Below are 23,078 nucleotides of genomic sequence, written 5' to 3' on the forward strand. Positions count from 1 at the left end.
ACCCCCGCTGGTGGATGGCTCAGCGTGACCCAGCTTCCCAGGGGTCAGCTGTCTTGAGACCTCCAAAGCCAACCCCGGAGGGGAAGGACATTGGGGACCCAGTGGAGAAGGTGCAGAGGGTGCAGAGTCAGGAAGACTGAAACCCAGCAAAATCGGCACCAGGGTTCACACCCACCAAGTAATCTTGGGGGGGATTCCTCCAGGCAAAGAGCGCCTCTTACAGGAAGGCAGCAGCACTGCAGGAGCTACAGGTGCCGGTCCCCAGCCCCGGGGGTCAGCTTGCAGGGGACAGGGGCAGGGAGTGTTGCTGTAGAGGCATGTTTCTTTGGGATGTGAACAGGCCTTGCAGTGTAAGGGGAGAGAAGGGCAAGTAAGATGGGGGGGGGCGCGTCAGGAGCCAGGGAAGGGGTGAGTGCTTCTACTGAGGATGCTTCGCTTCCCCCAGCCTGGTTGGTGCACCACCCCCCAACCTGATATTGCTTCAGCTACCCATGTTTATTCTCTGTCCTCACTGAAGCGGAATCAAGGCCACAGACCCAGAGCCCTGGGAAGCTTGGCCTCCCTTCCCTGCAGCCCTCCCCTCTGTCCACACTCAAGTGCTCAGGACTTAAAATGCTCCAAGGGCCACTTCTGTGGCCAGCAGCTAAGAAGGGGTGGACAGTCCTAGCAGCCAGCAAGACAGAGGCGACCGACTCCAGTGCTTGCTGTTGTACAAATACCTTTTATTTGCATGTGGTACTTGGTAAATATTGACTAATGATCACCCCAGACAGCCATCGGTTCACAAAACCCAGAGATGAATGGAGGCTTTGAAGCTAACAGGGCAATCAGAAAGAGCACAAACATGATGCAGCCAGAGCTTTCTCCCCGGCGACCAAACAGCAACAACAAAAGCAGATCCCAAACCAGAAGCCCCCAAATCAGTGACCACGCAGCCCTTCCACATAAACATTTATTGCATTTCAAGCTGACGGTGGGCACTGGCATTCTCTCAGCTGTGCCCTCCTTGGAACGGTGCCATAGAACATAGCTTTCTTCTGAAAACATTGGCTTTGAAGCCCAGCACCTTGAATCGGCATTTCTGAATGTGCGACACTGGCCTTGCCTTAGAGAATGGGGCTGGTGGACAAAAGCCTGTGCAATGTCCAGGCTGCCACAAGCTGGCCCCCTGGCCTCACTCAGCCACATAGGGTGTGAGCGGGAGGAAGTGGTCCCTGGGGTGGGGTATTTGGTCCTTTCACAGCCCTCTGAGGTGACACAGCAGGGCCCTTGTCTTGCCACGTGGCCCTGGCAGGAGCCCAGGAGGGGAAGTCCAAGGATGTGACACCCCCATGGTTTTTCTGGGAGATGAGGCGGCTTCCAGTCTTTGGGAGTGGGCTCCTGGAGGCAGTCCCACAGTTTTCCAAGAGATCCAAGTTCTGGAGAAGTGGACTATGCCCTTTCTGTCCACATCCCAGCTCCTGTCCCCAGACCTACCTAATTTGTAGCATCGATCACCAAATTCCCACTCACACACTTGCTATGGGTGAGACAAAGTGATGTGAAGAGGAGAAATGGCCCGTCTTCAGTAGCTGCCCCAAGTGGAGCCCATGGGGCTCGCTGTCCTTCAGTTGAAGCACCAGGAGATAGATCTTTGCACCTGCAGGAACTCCAAAAGCCTCGACTGGGCTTCTTAGTGTTTAAGGAGATGGGATGGGATGCTCCCCTTACCTACCATGGGGAAGTCATTGCTGAGGCCAAGTCCTCCGATAGGAGCTGGGACACTCGGCAGTGAGGACTCTGCGTGGCAGTTTTCTAAAACAGTTAGGGCCAGGTAATTCTAAGACACAATGAACTTTCCTGGGAAAAAGAAGCTACCAACTTTCTTGGGGACATCATTGGAACTTTGAGTGTTTGAACAAAGCTGCCAAGTATGGTTCGTCGCTCAGCCTGGAAAGACAGTCTGCTGGCGCCCTGGATGGCTCAGCAGTTTTTTGTTCACCATGCAGACGGCCAATGAGGAGACATGCAGCGGGGCTGGCAATCCGGGCTTCCGGTGGGCTTTCTCCCTGGGCACGCCTGCCGGCTGCCTCACCGGTAATAGATGCTGAAGGCATGGAGGATGTAGAGCAGTGTGGTGATGAAGGCGAAGAACTGGAGGAAGAGAGAGGGCTGCTGGGTCACTGGCTCAGAGACAATCCCTGCCCTTCCCTGTAGACCCCCAAGGGGTCCCCCTGCAGCCTCCCAACAGGGACACGTGTTCTGATCTCGCCACTGCTTGAACTGAAGGCAACAGCCTCGGCCAGTAACCCTGTCCCACTGGACATTCCCCAGCCCTCAGCATGCTCTCCCTCTTCCCCCATCCATGGGTGCATTCTCCAAGGCTGGCCATGGAACAGGCTGTCCTCCCTCCCGGCCACTCCCATGCCCTGGTCACTCTCCCTGTCCATTCCCCTCCAGTCTGGGCATCTCTGCTGATTCCCATGGCTTCGCTCTCTGGCCCAAACCTCCACTGTGCTCCTCTGCTCCTTGTGAGTATCTCAGATGTCCTCAAGCTCTTGGTGGCCTGAGGAACCTCCTCTCACCCAGCTGCCCAGCTGACACCTGTGGCCCTCTCTGCCTCTTCTCTCTCTGCACCTGCCATGGCCACCTGGCTATCTGCAAATGCACCACATCCCTGTGATCTCAGCCACCGTCATCCCACACTGGGCCTTCCAGTGGCCTCAGCTCAGACACTTCCACTTTCTCTGTCCCCACTCTATCTCATCTACTCCAAAGGAAAGTGTAATTGTGAATAATAAATAATTTGTATGTTATTGATGATCAAGAATATATACATAATCATGCCTTTATGCAGGACAGTTTGTGTGGTTTTCATGAACAAAACTGACTGACAGTGCTTGTGTTTTCCCAGGAGGGAATCCACTGTCCCTGTGGGTCCCTTCCACGTCCAGCCTTGCTCTATCCTCCTCCCTCAGGGCTCATTCACTCCCTGAAAAATCTTGGAGCTCACGTGTCAGGGCAAGGAACAGAAAATAAGGAAGGTGAGCACGCAGCACCTGCAGGGGGAAGGCCCCAGGGAAAACGAGCCACAGAGATGGGTGTGTTAGGGAAAAGTCCGGACAGGGCAGGGAGCTGCCCCGCCATCATGGAGTATGGGCCATGGGTGTGTTAGGGAAAAGTCCGGACAGAGCAGGGAGCTGCCCCGCCATCATGGAGTATGGGCCTTCCACTGAGAGCGTGTATTTATGGTGTGTGTGGTGAGAGGGAGAGAATGAGAGAGACGGAAATTTTTCACCTGCTAGATGACTCCTCAGCAGCCAGGGCAAGGCTAGGCTGAAGCCAGAAGAATGGCGCTCCATCTGGGTCTCCCAGGTGGGTGGAGAGCTCCAGGCACTTTGGCCCTCACTCGCTGCTTTTCCCAGATGCATAACCAGGGAGTTGGATTGGAAGTGGAGGAGCCAGGGCTCAAGCTGGCACTTCCATAGAGGGTGCTGACATTCCAAGTGGTGGCTTAACCCACACAACACCCATCCCTGGCACCTGGTTCTGGCTGCGGAGACAGCACGTCACCATGGAGCTGTTCCTCCCACCACGACTTTGAGGCCTGTTGCGGGGAGCAGGGGCCCACACTCCATGGGCACTGGGCAAGGGTACAGACCTGCTGTGGTGTTAGTGTAGGATTAAGGAGGGTCAGGCCCTCCAAGTCAGACCTCTGCTGCCCTGAGCTCCCGGCCACATGGGGGTGCCATTTGCCAGGGAGAGGAAGATTGTGTGGGCAAGTGAGAGGGTTACTGCTGGGGAGGAGACAGCTGGCTGGGACCACTAGTCTTGGGTTCTGCCAGTTGACATACCAGGCATCTCGGTGGCGGGGCGGGGGGGGGGGTGGTGGTCTGTCATTGAAAGCAAAGACAGTAGCTCAGTCACAGGGAGCGAGAGGCTGGAGTGGGGAAGTGGGCAGTGGGCTTCTGGTTCCACCGCCAAGGAAATCCACTGGAGGGTTTTCAATAGAGACAAGAGCTTAGAATTTGAGGGGAAAAAAATAGCATCCTGAAGACAGCACTGTGTTGGCCTGGCCGAAGCAGGAAGTACAGGCAGGAGCCTTGGGCATAGATGTTAGCATGTCTGCGTGTACCAATACACACACACCTTCCCCTCCCTCTGCCCCCTGCTCCTCAGCCTGCAGGCTCTGACTTTGACCTCAGGCAGCCGGCTGCCACCCTGGCCCTGCCACTCACCGAGGCAGCCGGCTGCCACCCTGGCCCCGCCACTCACCGAGGCAGCCGTGTTGATGTAGTAGATCCGCACGTTGTTGCTCTCAGAGAGGATGGTGGCGTGTACTTGTAAGACGGCCGCACTCATGTACAGGATGCCGGTGGTCCCATGGTACAGGCTGTCCTGGAAATGGGTCACCGGGAAGAGCAGTTTTCTCCCTGCTCCACTCTCACCTCCAGGAGGGAAGAGTGAGAAAGTGGGGTGGGGAGGGGGCAAGGCCCCTGCCGAGCTCTGGCTTTGTGTAACAAACAACAAGGGGTGCGTAGATACCCACAACATGGTGTCAGCTTACACGATTTAAGCACTGGCTGTGTGTATCGTGCCAAACCATTTTTCACATCTGATTTAACCCCGTCAAGCGTGTGGAATTAAAGCCAGTGAGCAGTCAGCAACTTCAAGGCCAGGCTCTGACCCCTTTCATTCAGGATGGGCCCTCCTCCTAACCTCTAAGCCAAGCAATCCTCTTCACGCTTACTATGTTCAAAATTGTTCAACACAGAAAACTCTTAGATGGCGATCAAGATAATAGACTGTGTGAAGCATCAGTGATGCAATATTGAAAGGATGAAAGACTCAACATGAAAAAAAAGAACATACTATAATCAACATACTACAATTGGCATAACGCAACCAGTATGCTACAATCAACATGCTGCAACAAGCATACTATAATCAACATGCTTCAACTGGCATACTCCCATCCAAAGTCTTGGTCCCATGGGGATCCAGCCCACCCTGGTCTCTTCCCAGCCTGCTCAGAAGGGCAGCTGTCCTCCAGCCACACACATCAGTCTGGGAGGAGACACCCCTCCTGTTCTTACCAGGACTTTCCACGACTCAATTTTTTTGTAAAGTCCAAAGAAGTACGACAGCAGGAGCAGCAGAGAGATGAGAAACGAAGTGAGTGAGACGTACATCACCCATCCTTGCAGCAGGGGGTTTGCCACATGGGTGGCCGCTACCAGGACCCAGACAAAGAAGCCGAAAACCTGGAAGAGAAGGAAAGGTCAGAGGGGTGCCTCTGGGGGACAGCTTCCCATTGCTGAAGTCTCTCTAGTCCTCTGTCTGGCTAGAAGCTCAGCCAAAGCTGGAACAGTGAATGGGAAATGGGGAAGGAAACCCAGCCCCTCTGAACTGCAGTCAAAGCTGGTCTTTCCAGAAAGCTCAGGGACTGCAAATAGGGGCTCACGGCCACTCCGGCCTGCAATGTCTTCTTTAACACAGTGTTAAATCCAATCTGAACAAGTTGCTGTGGTTTAAAACAGGATATTTCACATGGAAACAAATCCAAATTTGGGGCATTTCTTGTTGTTCTGGGCAGTGTACCTGTTTTTCAGGCCACTGTTGACTAGAACAGGCTGTCACCATCTCTCTATAAAAGAGCTGGAGTCTGTATTGGATCACAACTCTCCTGCCACCCAGCCTGCGTCATCCTGTGTGGTTGTATGGTTGGCTCTCTGTGCCCTCTCCTCCCTCAGGCCACCCTGCACCATTGCCCATGCCTGCCTGGCCCTGTGAGACTTATTGGCCTGTGGCTGATGGCCCTGTGGTCAGTGACTGGCGGGGCACTCTGGGTCCCCTCCCATCAACTCTTAGCTCTGCCCTGACATTTCTAAGTCCCTCGGGGGGAACTCTGACGCTGTCTCTTTCCCTGTCCTTCTCTTTGGGCTTTTTGTTTTGCTTTCAGGCTGGACTTGCCCCGGGGGAGGAACCATCTGCTCAGGAAGTTATGTGTCCCCTTGAAGGCTTGGAGGGAGGGGACTGGCACAGGCACCAAGTGGCTCAGTTGTAGGTTTGGTTTCTCTCTGAATTCCTCGCTGGGACCTCCTGTGATGTCACTGCAGCCTTCCTTGGCTCTCCCTCTGTTTCCTGTTAAATTCACACCATGTTGGTTGGTGACTTCAGGACCCCCACGCTTCAGCCTACCTCTCTACGGCCAGCAGCCTCACACACCTCCTGTCCCCTGGGCCTCTTCACTGGGACACTCCTCTGCAGAGACTCACCTTGCACGTGCCCAATTCTGGGAGTGAGCACCTGCAATCCGGCCACTTCCTTCACATCACCCCAGCCCCGGTCCTACTCCATCAAGTTCAGCACATTTCAAATCTGAACCCCTTGCCATTCTCAGGCCCATCAGAACTCCATCCCTTTGTCCTGCTGAGTGAGAATGGCCCATCAAGGGAGGAGTTAGCAGATCCAGCAGGTGCCTACCCAGCCCTCTGAAGACAAGCATAGGGTCTTATTTCTTATACTTCAATGTGGACAAGCAGGGGTTACCCCTTCTACAGGCCAACAAAATAACATCTTATTTTAAGAAAAATTTCTCTATTTCAAATTCAGAATTACAGAGAGGGGAGAGAAAAAGCAATCTTCCATCTGTAGATTCACTCCCCAGATGGCCTCAATGGCCAGATGGATGAAGCCGGGCTGAAACCAGGAGTGTCTTCAGGTCTCCCACGTGGGTGCAGGGGCCCAAGACCTCAGGCCATCTTCTGTTGCCTTATCAGATGAATTAGCAGAAGTTGTATTAAAAGTGGATCTGCCCGGCACGGTGGCCTAGCAGCTAAAGTCCTTGCCTTGAACACGCATCGCCGGAATCCCATATGGGCGCCGGTTCTAACCCTGGCAGCTCCACTTCCCATCCAGCTCCCTGCTTGTGGCCTGGGAAAGCAGTTGAGGACAGCCCAAAGCCTTGGGACCCTGCACCCACATGGAAGACCTAGAGGAAGTTCCTGGATCCTGGCTTTGGATTGGCATAGCACCAGCCGTTGTGGTCACTTATGGAGTGAATCATTGGACGGAAAATCTTCCTCTCTGTCTCTTCTCCTCTCTGTATATCTGACTTTGCAATAAAAATAAAATAAATCTTTCAAAAAAAAAGTGGATCTGCCAGGACTTGAACTGGCACCCATATGAGGTGCCAGCACTGCAGCCATAGCTTAACATGCTAAGCCACAGCGCTGACCTCAACAAAGTAATTCAGAAAAAGAAGAGAAGCCTGTTTACCATGAGATCAGACAGAGCCTGAAGGAATCACACAAGGGTTCTGGAACTTTCCACAAAACTACAGTCACCAAAAGAGTAGAAAGGGCGGGTAACCACATTTCTGCTGCTTTCAAGAGATATCTGACCCACCCCCTGCCTAGTCCTGTTGCTGTACACACAAGTTAGCATCACTTGTCGGAATCTACCCCTTGGGTTGTTTATTGTCTTAACTCCAGAGCTCAGTTTGGAAGAACTGACATCCCTGTCTGTGGCCTGGAACAGCAGTCGAACATCCTTGGGACCCAGAGGAGGCTCCTGGCTGCTGGCTTAGGATTGGCTCAGCTCTGGCTGTCGTGGCCACTTTGGGAGCAAGCTGTAGAAGGCAGAGACTAGTCTATCTGTGTGTGTGTGTGTGAGCACATTTATCTGTAGATGCCCAGAATAATTCTGAAATGAGAGCCAATTCACCAAACAGTGCCTTGGCTCCTGGGGAGAGCCAGGTTGAGGACAGGTTTTGGAATGCGGGGCCATGTCCATGTTTATGTTGTTTGAAACAAGCCTTGTGCAAATTTAAAAGGTGACCGATGGAGGTTCACTAAGAAGTCAGAATCCCTTTTGGGGAGGGTGGGGGATCCCCCAGCTGGCAGCTGAGTGGCCTTGGTGGGCACGGGCAGGTGCACAGCTGAGGCAGGGGTTGCCTGCTACGGCGCAGTGAACTCTGCATCCTGAGAGGTCCTGAGACAGCCCTCACCCGAGGGATGACCTCGTGGGCAGGGTGAAGGCTTGCAGCTTCTGCACGGCCTGTCTGCTGGCAGAAGCCGGGAGGTGTCAGGGTGCGGTGGAGTGGGTACATGACAGCAGGTTTTTCTGCATAGCTGGGCGGTGTCTCTGTGCCAATCCTCACTGGCAGCCAATACCACATTCTTCTCCTTCCCACTTGTCTCACTTTTTATGACACTGTTGTCCCTCCCACCATTCCCTGGGATCCAAGCGACTGCAGACTCCTGGGAAGCCTCAGCAACATCAGGCTGGCAGGAGAAGGCCCTGATCCAGAAGAGTGAGGCCCGTGAAGTCCACGTGTGTTGCTGGATGCTGTTGGAACTGCCTGGAGCCTGGGAGCAAGGGGCTGCAGGAAGACACAGTGGGAACTCACCCACACCCTAAAAGCTGCCTCTGCTTCTGGGCCATTTCAAAACAAAAGTGCTACTGCACTTGGTTCATCTGTATCCACAGAGTAGGCAGGGTCTCTTGGGCTCTTAGAAGAGTTATGGCAAAATGCACCTTATTCAAGTGCCACCTGAACCAGCGGAGCGTGGGCAAGTGCATGGCCCTAAACACATTCCCAGCTCTATACAATAAGTAGTGGCATCCAGCTCCAGAGCCCTTTCCACCTGGGAAAACAGAAATTTGAGGCCGTTCAAGCAACTCCTCCCTGCTCTGCCCTCTCCACAGCCCCCCAAAACCTCCACTCTTCATACTGTGGCTGTGAATTTGTGTAGAGCACCTCATGTAAGCATTGGTCCTTTTCTGACTTGTTTGCTCCCCCAATGGCTTCAACAGACAGGCCTGGAACCTGAAACTTCATGTGGGTCTCCCACGTGGGTGCAGGGATCCAAGCAGTTAGATCAATTTCCAGTGCTGTGCAGGCGCATTAGCAGGGAACTGCATCAGGAGGGGATCAGCTGGGACTTGAATCAGTGTCCACATGCATAGAGGCTTAACATGCCGTGCCACGCTGCCAGCCCATGTTTTTCAAAATTGAGGTCTATTCCACTGCCTGCGTAGGCTGCGTGATACTCGTCCAACAATCTGCTGATGGAGACTTGACTATTGTGAAGAAGTCTTCTGTAAACAAACTTGCCCAAACACCTCTTCAATTACACCCTTTAAGAGGGAAAGCCAAGACAGGCGTTTCACCTACTGGTCAAGATTCCTGCATCTCACATCTTAATACCTGGGTTGGGTCTGGCGCAATGGCTCAGTGGCTAAATCCTCACCTTGCGAGCATTGGGGTTCCATATGGGCGCCAGTTCATGTCCCAGCTGCTTCACTTCCCATGCAGCTCCCTGCTTGTGGCCTGAGAAAGCAGTTGAGGCTGGACCAAAGCCTTGGGATCCTGCATCCATGTGGGAGACCCAGAAGAAGCTCCTGGCTCCTGGATTCGGGATGGTTCAGTTCTCACCATTGCAGCCAGTTGGGGAGTGAACCAATCGATGGAAGATTTCTCTATCTCTCTTCCTCTCCATAAAACTGATCTGCCTTTCCAATCAAAATGTTTTAAATCTTTAAAAAAAAATAACACCTGGGTTTGATTCCTCACTCAGGTTCCCGACTCCAGTTTCTGCCAATGCCATTTCATGCACCTGGGTTCCTGCCACCATGCAGGGGACCTGGAATGAGATCCTGGCTCTGGCCCTGCCCTGGTCCAGGCCATTGTGAGCACTGTGGAGAGAATGAGTAGATAAAAAAACAAGCTCTATCTTTCTCTCTCTGATGCTCTGCTTCCTTAAATAAATAAAACAAAAATACAAGAAAAGGGAGAAACAAGAAAAGGCCTGTGTACCCAAACAAGGTGTCCTGTGCATCAGTGTAGGGATGTATCAGCTAGACACCGTGCAGGAGTTCAGAATGCCGGAATTCCGGGCAGATTTTAGTGGATCAGGAAGGAAGGCTGCTGCAAAGTTTTGACCCTTAGATCTGATGATGACAAGAATAAAATATCCTGCTCCCTCCCAGGACTGGTCCTTAGGCACCTCTATGTGAATCACCGTGGAGCTGCATTTTGTATTTTCTGTTTTCTCCTTTACCTCCCAGCATAACAATGAAGGTGGTTTGTCTACTTGTAATCATCATAGTCTACGAGGTTGCTGCAGGTGCTCAAGCGGTGAACAAGTTAGTGCCTGGCGCGATGACCTGGCCACCGACCCATCGATGCACAGTGTGTGGTTCTATGTAAAGATACATTATCTAAACTTGCTGTCAACTTGTTAACCTTGGGCATGTGGCCCATCTCACATTACCTCAAGCCTGAACAAAGTTTACCACGTGTTTTCTCGGTAAACCACAGCACAGGCTTCTTGCACTTGGATATATTACACAGCATTTCAGCATTATCCTTGGGGACCTTGCAATTTTTATTTACTTATTTGAGGTTGGGGGGAAGAAAGAATCTTTTACCTGCACTGATCCGCTCTGTAAACGCCTGCAGGGACCAACACTGGGCCAGAGCCAAAGCTAGGAGCCAGGAATTCAATCTAGATTTTCCCAGGTGGGTGACAGACACTCAATTACTTAGTTCATCTTTGCTGCCTCCCAGAATTTGCCATAGTAGGAAGCTGGAGCCAGGAGCCGGGGACAGACATTGTATCTAGGCACTGCAATGTGAGATGTGTCCATCTAAACTGGCCTCTCAACCACTGGACCAGACAGCCACCTGCAGGGCACGTAACACCGCAAAGTCATCCACCAAGGCACAGAAAGGAGAAGCATGTTGCCCTCAAGACCTCCGTAAAGATGCTTGTTTACAGCAGAAGGGCTGTGGCCTTGACCAAACTCCAGTAAATGTCAAGGCTGATGCTCCATTTAATGCCCACAAATGACTGTGAATGCACCAAGAACATTCATTTGGGGGGGGGGGGGAGGGTTCCAATACATCCTAGCAAGGCGACTTAGCAGCAGGGGACATGTGCATCTGCTACTGTCCTTTCATGGTGGACATTCCATCCCATCCAGCTGATAAAGTCGCAGACACTCAACTGGGCACCAGCAGGTCTCTGCGGGGATTTCCATGTTGCCCCTTCCCTGACAGTGCTGCAGAGAGAACCATGGTGCAGACACATGTGTGGTCTAGCCCTGGCTGACACGGTGTCAGGGATGCCGGCTGCAGACACAGGTGGTGGCCTTCACTCTGTGTGTGTGTATGTGTGTGTGTGCATGGAGCCTGGAGTAGGGAAGCAGACAGAACCAGCATGCCCAATGCCACACTGGGCTGCCAACATGAACCTGCCAAGCTCTGCACTTCCAAACCCCCAAGATGGTTTTTTGGCCCTCCTATTGGAGCTGATCAGAGTGGGGCCGGGCTCTTGTCACCTGCTGCTGTGGATCACCTGGGATGCAAGGCAGCCTGGTCACCCACAGCCCTCTGGCCTTTCTAGAATGGCCTTGTAGCTAGCCCTGTTGGCCTGCCCCCCACCCCCATGCCCTGCCCTCTCCATCAATCCTTCAGGCACTGGGGCTTCCAAACTGAGGGCTGAGGGCCATCTGGGGCTGTGACTATGTTCAGTGGGAGAGTATTAAACAATTCAGTAGCAGTGTCCACAGGCAACGGAAATCATGCTTCCTGGCTTAACATTCGTCCCCCCCAATAATGGGGATACCAATTGTCTTTAAAACATTCTCCCTCTGGTGGTTCACAGCACACAGAAGCCTAGTCCACAAGCCTGCCACCTCCAGACTTGGGCCCTTGGTGCCCACTCCCCCCCCATCTGGGCAGCTCCTCTCAGGGCACACCCCGGTGTAAGCTGCAAGCCCTGGCTGTGGCACCCAGGGTCTGGGTGGGAAACACAAGGCTCAGAGAAGCAGGTAAAGGAGAAAGGCATGGAGAGGGCCTGCCGGCTGCCAGGAGGAGAGGGCAGGGAGGGGGCAGAGCCCTGCAGTGACCCCCTAACTGTGTAACCTGAAGCTTAGTGTGCTATGCTACTGGGAAGGAGCCAGGGTCTGCTACAACTATACCACTGTCCCAGGTACCAGTGGGCAGCCAGGGGCCCCAGTGGGCAGGCAGGCAGCAGCTGGCTGCAGGCTCCCCTGCAGGTGACAGGAAACTCCTGTGACCAGCTATCCCAGTTGGGTGGCTCCCAACCTGGCATCACCGACTGGCAGCCCTGTGAGGCTTTCTGGCCTCGTGAGGTCATCATCTTTCTGAAAGGCCAAGGGAGTTCCTGCAGGTGACCCAGCAGGGACACAGTGGGCCTGGATACAGGCTCCCAAGAGGATGCCCTGCCGCGAGATCAGCCAGCATGTCATGGGGTTGCACGTTCTGAATTCAGGCCGGAACTTTCAAACGCCCGGTCGCTATCTGACTCACAGAGAATTTCCTCTCTCTGTAGCTTTAAGATTAGCTGGAAAACACCAACCAGAGCTCCTCTGGCATCCGCAAGAGGTGACTTATCCGGCCATTCCAGGAACAACGGTGCTGCCAGCCTCCTCGCCAGATCGTCTAAGGGATCCCAGTGCCTCTAAGGGCTCCCAGCCCAGCCTGGCAGGGTGCCTAGGCAAAGCAGCCTAGGGAGGGGGCCCTCCCTGCTGAGCCTCCCTCCGGGCGTGCATCCCAGGGCAGCAGGATGCTAGGGGCTCAGCCCAGGAGGGGTCGTGAGTCAGGGCCTCCCACTGCTTCCTCCCTGCGGCTTCCTGCCTCAAGCCGCACCCATCCATTCAGACCTGGACTGACCCTGAGTTTTATTGACTGAACAGCACAGATTTACAGGGTGATATGAGAGTGTAATAAAAGCAAAGGAGCCATCCAAAGTCTAAAGGGCTTTTCTTCCTTGTCTCTTAATTTTTGTTTTTTAATTTAAAGAAATATGAGTTCTTTGGAGAAGAAATTTTTTCAGAAGAAACATTTTTACTTGTGCACCTTAGATAAGTTACAAAGCACAGGGCAGGTGTAAAGAGTGGGGCCAGTCTATCCTGCTTCCTCTACCCCAGGGCCTCCTGACTCCCCCTTTCTCTCTCTCTCTCTTTGGTCCCTGTCACACAGCCCTGTGAAGTCACTCGATGATCCTGTTTTGGGCTCGCAGCAGGTCCCCACACTCTCTTCCTTTCACACACGTTTCATGAGGCACTGGGTCACTTAGTCCCAGGTGAGTTGCCTGCTAGACTTCCCCCAGCCCATCCACATCCAGAGCCTGGAGGGTAGGGACCAGGCCAATGTGCCTTCCTCCAGGAAGTCCTCCTTCTGCGTGACCTCCATCTTCGCTTTCACTATTTTGTCACTGCCTCTTGGGTCGGGGGTGACAGGCCTGGTGCCCTAAGATCCTTGTGTCCCTGGTATATATATGGCACCAGGCCTGGCGTAAGGTGGCACTGGGGTCTTGGTGCTGATTGACTTGTAAAAGGAGACAGAGGGCAGGCTGCTCAACATACCAACCATGAGCTGTGGAAGTGTCCACCCCCTCCGGGGCACTATTCCCACGTAGGTGCCACCAGCCGACAGCCCAGGCGTTTCTGCCAAGAGTCAGAATCCGTACAAGCCAACATTCATTGGTTTCACTTCCCCTCTCAGTTCTGGTTCTGTAGCTTCCTAGGTAAGATTCTCCAACGGGAAGAAGAGCCGGAGAGCTTCCCGGGAGAGCTGGTGGGATTCCCTGGGCAGGGGGAAGGGAGTCCACCTTCCTGACTCCTGCCCCCACTCCTGGCACTTGTGCCCCTCATCATCCTGGGCCACCTACTACCCTGGTGTACGGGCTGGTGTGCACAAGAGACAATAGCTTTTACACCTGCCTCAGTATTACTCAGGCAGCAGCTGGCAGCTGGGAACACAAAAGTCGCGTCCTGAGAATCCAGCCTTGGCAAGGGGTTGGGATGGTTTTTCTATAACCAGAACCCCAGTCCCATGACTCCCCGCACTTAGTGGTGTTCCCCACCCCACTGAGGCCCAGCAAGTGTACAGGTCATGGGAAGAGGTGCTACAGTGGGGGCTGATGCTGTAAATGTGGGTGCAGCTCAGCCCTGCACGCAGAGACTGAGACAGACCTGACAGGGTGGTGACAGAGGCATAAGGGGCTGGCCGGCAGGTATTGGGTGAGGCAAGGGAGGGGCTGGAGAGAGAGACAGGGCAGGGAGTTGAGGGGCAAAGATCAAGGGCTTTGGGTCCCCTCCCTGCTCTGACCTGCTTCTGTACTTGTCAACCTGAACAGGGCTGGGAAACCATCTGCTGACGCCCACACACCTGCCCTGCCCAGGGGAGTGTCCAGGGGCAGGACCCCCTTGCAAAGGTGAGAAGGAACAGGAAGTGGGGGCTTTGGGTGGGCACTTCTTATCTTTGGGGCTCTGACCTGGCCTCTATGGGCTCTACAGAATGAGTAGGCCAGCACTTCCTGGTTTCCCCCCAACAAGAGCTCTGTGACCACATGACAGTGCCCAAGGACCAAATGTACTTGTGGTTGTCAATCATGGCGGCACTGGGGGCTGGGATGGGACAGTCAGAGAGCACCTGGGCCTGCAAGTTTCCCATAGGCAGGGAGGCAGTGACCATGGGCTGTGGGATCGTGCCAGTTGCTTCCTTTTAGTACTTTTATTTATTAGAGAGACAGGAAAGGAGCTGCCATTCATTGGCTCCTTCCGCAGGGACCAGGGCTGCAGTTGAGAGCTGGGAGTTCAACCCAGGTCTTCCATGGGGGTGGCAGGGCCCCAGATGTTTGTACCATCACCCGCTGCCTCCCAGTGTTTGTGTTAGCAGGAATGCTGGGCCAGGGGCCAGAGCCCAGAATCAAACACTAAACTATGGACATGGGCATCTTAGCTGCCTGCTAGACTTCTGCCAGCCCACCTACACCCAGAGCCTGGAGGATAGGGACCAGGCCAATGTGCCCTCCTCCAGCAAGTGAAACCAATGAATGTTGGCTTGTACGGGTTCTCCAGATCTCTCTGCTCAAGCTCCTGCATCTGCCGTCTGTGATGCATGCAGGCTCCCTCAGTGGAGGCATCCTTGCTTGATTCGGCCAGTGGAGGCTGCAGAGATCCTAGAGGAGGGGACTGGGGGCTTCCGGCAGCGGAGCAGGTGACTCTGTCCAACGGTGGTAGCAGGTGGCTCCATTGTCACAGTCCCTGTGCTCCCCTCCAAGACACCCCTGTCACACGGCACCCTTACTCCAAGCAAGGCAGTCCCCCTCCCTCTGGGGGTGGCCCGTGACTGCCTCCTCACAGGCTGATTCTCAAAGCTGCCTCAGCTCCTCCTTTCTACTCTTCCAGTCTGGCAACAGGGCAAACAATCCCCTCTTTTGCTTCCTCTCTGAGTGATGCACCTGCCATAGCTTCTGCTCCCTGAACAGGCCCAGCACCAATGACAAGACTCCATGGCCCTCTCTCTCTCCAAGTGGACGATGAATTGCATAAGGCAGGCAATAGATGTGTCCTGCTTTCCTTTGTTCAGCAGAGGGTAGGAGAAATATATGGACTGTAAGGTGAGGTGGTAACCTCTTTGGTCACCCCATGCAATGACAATCTGCCAGCTTCTGATCCCAGACAGCCACTGCTTTGTCTCCAGGGACCTCTGGGTAGCTGGGCTGGGACCTCCTCTCCTCTCACGTCTCTGCCTTAGCTGCCTCCTATGTGTCCAGGGCACACCTGTTGCACTACTCCTTAGGACAAGCCCAAAGCTGTCCTCCTCCATCGCCTGCATATTTCATGTCCCCTGAAAGCAGAGCAATGGGTTAGGGTAGTGATAACCTCAACACTTCTGGGCCTGCAGCTAGAACAGACCCAGAGGGAAAGTGCAGAGGGCCCCAACTGTGGAGGATGGGCTTGATTTCTGAAGTCCTCACTCATTCTTCCCATTGCTGAGCAAACCAAGGCTCAGCAAAGCAGTCTGTTTGGGGCCCCGTGGTCATAAAGAAGTAGAGTCAAGGCCAGCATCACCATGGCGTAGTAGGGTAAGTCTCTGCCTGTGACATCAGCATCCTAGATGGGCACCGGTTTGAGTGCCAGCTGCTTCACCTTTGATGCAGCTCCCTACTTAAGAACTGAGAAAGCAGCAGAGAATGGCCCAAGTCCTTGGGCCCCTGCAATCATGTGGGAGACCTGGGAGAAGCTCTGGCCTTCACTTCAGCTCAGCTCTAAGGAGTAAACCAGCATCTAAGGAGTGCCGCCATCTAAGGAGTGAAACAGCAGTTAGAAAATCTTTCTCTGTCTTTCCTTCTCTCTCGGTAACTCTGACTTTCAGACAATAAATAAAATCAATCTTAAAAAAAAAAAGTAGCAGAGCCAGGCTTTAGGTCCTATGCCACTGATTGTATTTTACTGAACAGGAGCCTCCTGGGGGCTCTGCAGAACGGAGGACGGGCCTGGTGTGGGCAATCCCAGGTGGTTCCAGCAGGGTCGGGAAGCTCGTCCTCTTCTCACTCCATCGTCTCTTCTAGGAGGATTTGCTTCGCCTGTGCCAGCCCCTAACCACCCTTCCCTTCTGCTGCTCCTTGTTCATCACACGGCTGCCAGGGGACATGCTTGGGCACCAGTCCCTTAGGACTCAGTAGTATCATTGGCATGGACATGGCTGGCTCAGTGTCCCCATGGGGAGCCACCGGGCCGAGGACAGGACAGGGCCACAGTTGGCACAGGAGCGTGGAGGCCACAGCAGCAGAAGCGTGCACGGAGCAGGCAAGGGGCCGGACTATGTGGCCTTGGCCCCTCCCCAGAAATGTGAGTAACCGAAAAAGGAAGTAGAGGAAACTGAGAGAAAGATTTTTTTTCCCTCTTGGAACACTCAGTCACTAAGGAAATGTCAGAGGAAGGGAGGGGGCCTGCCCACCATACGGCCCCAGGAGGCCTCACGAGGGCAGGGCCATCCCCTCTGGAGTGCCCCGTAGGCAGGGTGCCTGGGCAGGGCTCTCATCGGGTTCATCACCAAAAACAGGAGAAGCAGCAACAGCAGCAGCCATTGCAGTTGGGGTGTACTTGGGTATCTGGGTTAGACACAAAGATGAACTTCCCAATCTCTGACCCTCAGAATATTTCCTTCCAACTCCCAGTGCAGGTGAGTGAACTTGAAAGGAGAATGTGGACATCAAACGGAGCCTCGTATCATCTCCTCCTTTTAACTCCCTGAGTCTCTAGGACTCTTATTGGTTGTTTCTAATTAGTTCAAACCCTAATGAGCTCATCTCCCAGTGCAGAGGTTGAAGGTTAGAAGACTTTCTGGGTCTCTTGTTCATAAAGCATTTTCTTGGTCATAGTCACCTATGTGCACACTCGGGTTGTAAAAAAAAATAACAAGTTATGGAGTTATCTGGCACCCCAGCCACCTGCGGGCCACGCTGCTTGCTCTGAAGCGCAGGCAGGGCAGGGAGCCATGCCCATCCCTGGCTCAGCTCCGCTCTGGTCCCAGGCACCCACCCTCGGGAGAGGGAGAGGGGAGACAGGACCGACATCCTCCCCTTGAAAGTAATCAATTCAAGGGCTCCTCCAACTTGGAGTTAACGTTTGAAAATTAAACGGCGATGGCTCTCAAGCAGCTGGGTTCCTGCCATCCACATGGGAGACCCAGTGAAGTGTTTCGCTCCCGGCTTCAGCCTGGCCCAGCGCTGGCCTTGTGGACAGCGGTTGGAGCTGCCTCTTGCTGCCTTGCAAACCAACAAAACAGATAAAGAATTTTGAAAACTGTTTCAAACAGAAAGTCTGAATTCATTTTAGCACTGAAGTCTCGAAAGCCTCATCCACTGCTAGTGGGAATGGATTAAATGGATTAAAAATGATTTTCTAGCTGCTTTATGAAAGAATTGGTCTGTCATAATAGAAACCTGGCAAGCAGGTGCATGCGATGTGTGTATTATCCACCCCCACTGGGGCATTTTCTCTCCCGGGCCTCCTGGGCAGTGACAACGTCATCCACATGAAAGTCTCTGCATGTGAACGTTCAAGCATCTTTGTTCTCAGCAGCTGGGAACTGGGAGCCACAAAACTGTGGGTGTCCAGTTAAACACCCACCCCGAGGACCCCTGCCTGGCCACGGGAAGGCAGGAAACACTGACGTGGCCATATTGGGATAGCTCTCCAGGATGTCATCCTGAGTCTCACGAGACCCCTTCCCCCTCTGTGGTTCCATCTATTCTCATAACTTTCTCAAAACAACAGAATGACAGCAATGCGAGGTTATAACAGGTGGGTGAGGGAGGGCGGACAGCCTGTGTGACTGCCAAGACAGCGAGCTCCTGTTCCCTCCTGGGTGCAGGTGGTGACCACACACATCTACCTTGGGAGAAAAATGGTGCAGACCAGAGCCCCGGCCTTACCCACCTGGTTGGGGAGGAAGGTAAGCAGGGAAGGAAAACTTGTTAGGCATCTGCAATTAGGACAAAATTAAAAATTTCAAAACTCATGAGTTTACTGTCAGATTGAACACACAAGTGCTTGCCATCCTGGCCTGTCATCCCGGAACACAAAAGCAGCAGAGGCCACTAATGGCCAGCCAGGGTGGAACGTGCGGTGTTGGGGAAGCTGGTGAGCCCTTGGCCCATTGTGATGGCTGGGCATTTCTGGCCCCTGGTTCATGCGGGAAGGTCTCGGGCCAGCCTGCTTTGCCCACGGTGGCTGGAGGGGCAACGGGGAGGGTAGTAAAGTACGGGACCAGGACTGTCACCAGTAACACCAGGGGCTGGACTTTAGTTCCTCTGCCCCCTTGGCTGGCTGAGCTCCCAGCATTATAATCCACTGTCTGATCTTAGGTACTTAGGGACACATCTGCCTGTGTGTGAGATCTTAGGCCCCCAAGGTGAGAATCTGTAGAGCTTCAGGCCTGGTGTTCTCATGGGAAGTCCCACGGTAACAGCTGGCAGCACACCCGAAGGGTCCAAGCCAGAAGGAACCCACGCCTGCAGCAGGCTGAGCGAGCTGGGGAGGCACATAGATCCTTCAAAAAGTTGGTGAACCAAAAGCTTGAGTTGATTCAGTGGCAAAACTTTGCAACTACAGGCAGAAAGGTCATCCACATTCCTAAATTTTCAGCAGGACTAAGGATTAGGCACAAACACGGTCACAATGAAGGAACAGCAGCCAGGCCAGGGCGCTTCCCCGTCAGAGTCAAGACCAAGATGGGCCAGTCTGGCCTGGAGCCTGGACCAGGAGAGGCATGTGAGGGCAGGGAGGGAACGGGCAGACCCCGAGTTATGCTTCCGGAGCGGCAGTGACAGGGACAACGGAGAACAGAGCAGCAGCACAGTCTCCATACTGTTTGTTGCAAGTTTACCCTATATCTAAAATTGCTTTAAAGTGAAAATAAATGAACAGGGCGGAACCAATGGGTAACACTATTCCCACCGCTTAAACACTTAAAGGTCCGGAGTCCAGCACAAGTGCACCTGTTTCTTTCAGAGGAGAGAACAGGTCGGGGCACGAAGCGTCCCTCCTCCCCAGCTGGCTACGCTTCTTCCCGAAGCCCCACCCCCTGCCTGTTCTCTCCGGGGTGGGGGTTTTCCTCCTGCCTCACCTTCACCCCCTGCCCCACCAGCCTGTCTTTCGGGGTCCAACTATCCTCTCTCCAACCCTGCGCTCTCCTCGCCCCAGCAGACAGGGAGGCAACGCCCAGCTCGTCGCCAGAAGCTTGCATCACTGCCATAAAGGACAAGGCCGAGGAGCTGGCCCCAACCCTGGCAGTCCACGAGGCTATTCCCCGGGCAAGGGACACACCCAGAGGCAGCACAGAGAGCTCCTAAGAGCTCCAGGAGCTCTGAACTCCGGGAGCCTGGCAGGATGCCTGTGCTGTGCCAGAGGTGCCAGCACTGATAGAAACCCGGTTCATGGGTGGGGCTGTCACCACTATGGGAGCCACCTACGTGCTCAGCCTGTCCTTTCTGGGCGACATCGTGGCTGCCCTTGAGCCTGTTTACCTAAAGGTCGTTCAGTCAATCAGCCCCATCTTTCCAGAGAAAGTGGCTCCACTTCCAATCTTTCTGCGCTCAGTCTGGGGGCAGCCTTGACAAACCGAGCAGAACCTCCCACAAACCAGAGGGGGTACAGAAGGTGTTGGACAAGAGAAGCTTAACGCACACCTTGACCCTGAAGCATCCCCAGGCAGTACCCGCCAGATATAAGAACCCCGGGACTCTGTCGGGTGCCAAAGGGGCCCAGACCACTGGGACCAAGGCCTCAGCTCAGGCGCTGGGCGCCGTCAGAGGCGGCAGAGGCAACTTCAGGTTTGCACGCGCTCGCGGATGGCTGGGGCGACTCGCTCCGTCGGGTTACCGCCCTGGGAACCCTGCGCTAGCGCCGGGGACCGGAATGACAGCCTCCGGAGGGAAAGACAGATCGCTCCCCAACTCCCTTTGTGAACTTTCGGAAGTCACGAATAGTTGGAGAAAAGCAGCTTGTCGTCCAAGCCCCCTAGTAGCACCTTTCCCGAGGCACCGGGCTGAGGCAGCCGTGCGCCCAGGTCTGGTGGCGCCTGCCCGCCCTTCACCTCTTGGGGGTGTGTGCGCTACTTTGGAGCGGAGGATCCGTACTATCGCGGAGCAGCGCCGGGCTCCCAGCCAGGGCAGGTGCTGGCGGCTGGGTCCCGCTTCCCTTCGCGCGAGGGGCAGCGCGATCCGCGGTCCACGCCCGGTGCCTCTCCCCACTTCCTCCTCTCCCTGTAGCCGGCGGCCAGCCCTTCACTCACCACCTCCGGCAGCAAGAAGGCGAAAGGGATGGTGATCAGCAGCCCGATCCCCGAGGGCACCTCGGCCGGGGTGAAGCTGCTGACGGGTGGCAGGTCCCGGGAGGCCATGCTCACACCCAGTCCTCGGCAGCCGCCCTCTCCGACCGCCCGGTGGTGCCGCAGCCCTCAAATACCTCCTGCCCGACACACCCACACCGCGCCCGCCGCGTGGGAGGGGGAAGCGCCGCCCGCAGCGCAGGTTCCTGTGCTCGCAGCTGCCAGCGCGCACCGGGCAGATGCAGAGCGTCGGGCAAGGCCAGGAAAAGGGTAGGCCCCCTCTGGACCTCTCCTGCTCCAGAGCTTCAGCGTCCTGGCGCGGATGACTCCTGGGGCTGCCGGCCGCAGCCACTCCCTGTCCCAGCCCTGAGTCCGCACCGTCCTGCCCTGGTCCTGCGATGAACCATGGAGCCACAAGCATGCAACTCCGCGGCTGGTGACAGCCCTCCTTGGCTAGCTTCCTCCTTTCCCAGGGAACGACTCTGGGCACAGGGAGGTCAGAGTTTGTCATTAGCAGAGCCTGCTGGCCGAACCACCCTTGCCTGGCTCTCTCCCGCTCCTGTCCCCCAGGCCACCCTCAGCCTCCAACACCTGCTGCCTTGGAAAAGGAAAAGGAAGACCTAGCGCAAAGATGCCTGAGAAGGGCCCAGCTGGCTGCCGGCCTGTCCCAAGCCGAGGTCTTCTGTTTCACTCCCTTCTGAGCAGGTGCCCGATGGGAGCTGCTGCCCTGCAAACTATGTATATGAAAGTATTCAGAATCATTCTGGAATATAGTGCTCCAAGATGAGGCTGATTCCTTGAGACTGAGCCATTTCTGTCTCTGCCTTCAAATCATTTGCCGGACCTGTCCTGCGTTCTAGGTCTCCCTCTAGGGCACAGGTGGGTGGAGCAGTTGACCTGGTCCTGGAGAAGATGGCGTGGACAGGACTTGGATCAGGTGAAGGCCAAAGTAAGGGTGTTGGGAGAGAAGGCACAGGCTCCCCAGGAGAACCTCCAGCCAGCTCGGTGGTCCCTTTCCTGGGACCTGTAGAAGCTTAAAAGGAAGAGATGTCCCATTTTACTGATCCACTCCCCGCTCCCCTACCAGCAAAGCAGGTGCTGACCCACATATCCCAGCTCTGGTCACCTTTCCCAAGTGTCTTCACTCAGCCCCGAGCCATTCTAGGGGGGCTGCAGAAGCCACGGGTAGTGGAAGAAGCAGAAGGGAAAGAAGGAAGAAAACCCCTTGCTCCGGCCCCTGTCTCACCTGCCACAGTGTCGTTGTGGCACAACCCACGGCCCTCGGACTCCCGGCTTGAGAGCGGCTCAGTCCATGCCCCCCAGGAAAGGAAGGCTGTGAAAAACCTAGCGGGGCTCAGGGTTGTATTTAAGTAGGTGCTGTTTTCTCACGTGTGTGAAGCACACAGCACACCCTAATCACACTGCCTGTAAGAAATCTATCGTTTATAATGACCTCAGCAGTGAGAAGTTTAAAGACTGTTAGAACATGGGTGGATGTGGCGGCACAGCAGTTAAGTCGCTGCCTGTGACACTGGCAACCTATGTGAGCAGCAGTTCAAGTCCTAGCTGCTCCACTTGCGATGCGCCTGAAGCAGAGGATGGCCCAAGTGCTTGGACTCTTGCCCCCATGTATCAGGCCGGGAGGTCTAATCCAATCTGGTCCAGCCCTCGTCATTGCAGCCAGGCCATTTGAACAGTGGATGGAAGATTCTCTTTCTCTTTCTGTCTCAGACATATGTGTGTATAACTCTTTCAAATAAAGAAGATAAATCTTTTTTTAAAAGAAATTGTAAAAATTACTTTGCCTTCCATATCATCCAATACACAAGCAATCTTCAGATTATGGAAAATTCATATTATAGAGGAATTACACGTGAGTTTCAAAATGATTTTGCGCAAAAGTAAATATATTGTTTAATTCCATTTTCCATGAACTTCTTGAAGTCGTCACCTGTTTCTGGGGCCGTGGCTACAATTGCCCTCGGATCCTAGGTCAAGACCTGTCTGATGCAAGATGACAAGTGGTGCTCAGGGTCATTTACTGCTGTTATCAATAGCTCTGGCAGTGTGTGTGTTAGTGGGGGAGGAGCTAATGACACGATGCGTATGAAAGCATTTAGGACAGCTCTGGAAGACAGTTCTTCATGAGCATCAAGAGTCCCAGCTTGCCGTGATTTGACTTAAAATGCTCTGATTTACAGCAGTGTGAAAGCACATTGTTCTGCTTTCCACAGAACCATTCACCATCCAAAGAACCATCCAGCTTTCCATGAAGCATGGCAGGTATTGCTTTACAATCAACTAGACTTGGCGCTGTGTGGTCTTCCCTGTTGGAGTCCACACCGGTGCTCTGAGCACATGTAAGGCTGAGTCGTGATGCTCAGTGGAGGGAATTAACTGAATCCTTCCCCTACATTTTCTCCATCTTATGATGGGGTTA

The 23,078-nt window shown here is 54.2% G+C and overlaps 1 protein-coding gene across 2 annotated transcripts; it reads right to left on the bottom strand.

Moving 5' to 3' along the window:
• Positions 1-2,018: 2,018 nt before the first annotated feature.
• MALL (mal, T cell differentiation protein like) lies at positions 2,019-20,720 on the bottom strand. 2 transcript variants are annotated; one of them, XM_040994073.1, is made up of 4 exons: positions 20,603-20,720; positions 5,076-5,243; positions 4,255-4,377; positions 2,019-2,133 (listed from the first exon to the last, which is right to left on the bottom strand). In XM_040994073.1, exons 1-4 carry the CDS (start codon positions 20,708-20,710, stop codon positions 2,071-2,073), a joined length of 462 nt encoding a protein of 153 aa, XP_040850007.1. In that variant the 5' UTR covers positions 20,711-20,720; the 3' UTR covers positions 2,019-2,070. The 2 variants fall into 2 exon arrangements, with proteins under 2 accessions (XP_040850007.1, XP_040850008.1); XM_040994074.1 differs by lacking the exon at positions 4,255-4,377.
• Positions 20,721-23,078: the final 2,358 nt, after the last annotated feature.

The sequence above is a fragment of the Ochotona curzoniae genome, unplaced genomic scaffold (assembly GCF_017591425.1).
Source record: "Ochotona curzoniae isolate NIBS_2020 unplaced genomic scaffold, NIBS_Ocur_1.0 contig_883, whole genome shotgun sequence".
NCBI classification, from domain to species: Eukaryota; Metazoa; Chordata; class Mammalia; order Lagomorpha; family Ochotonidae; genus Ochotona; species Ochotona curzoniae.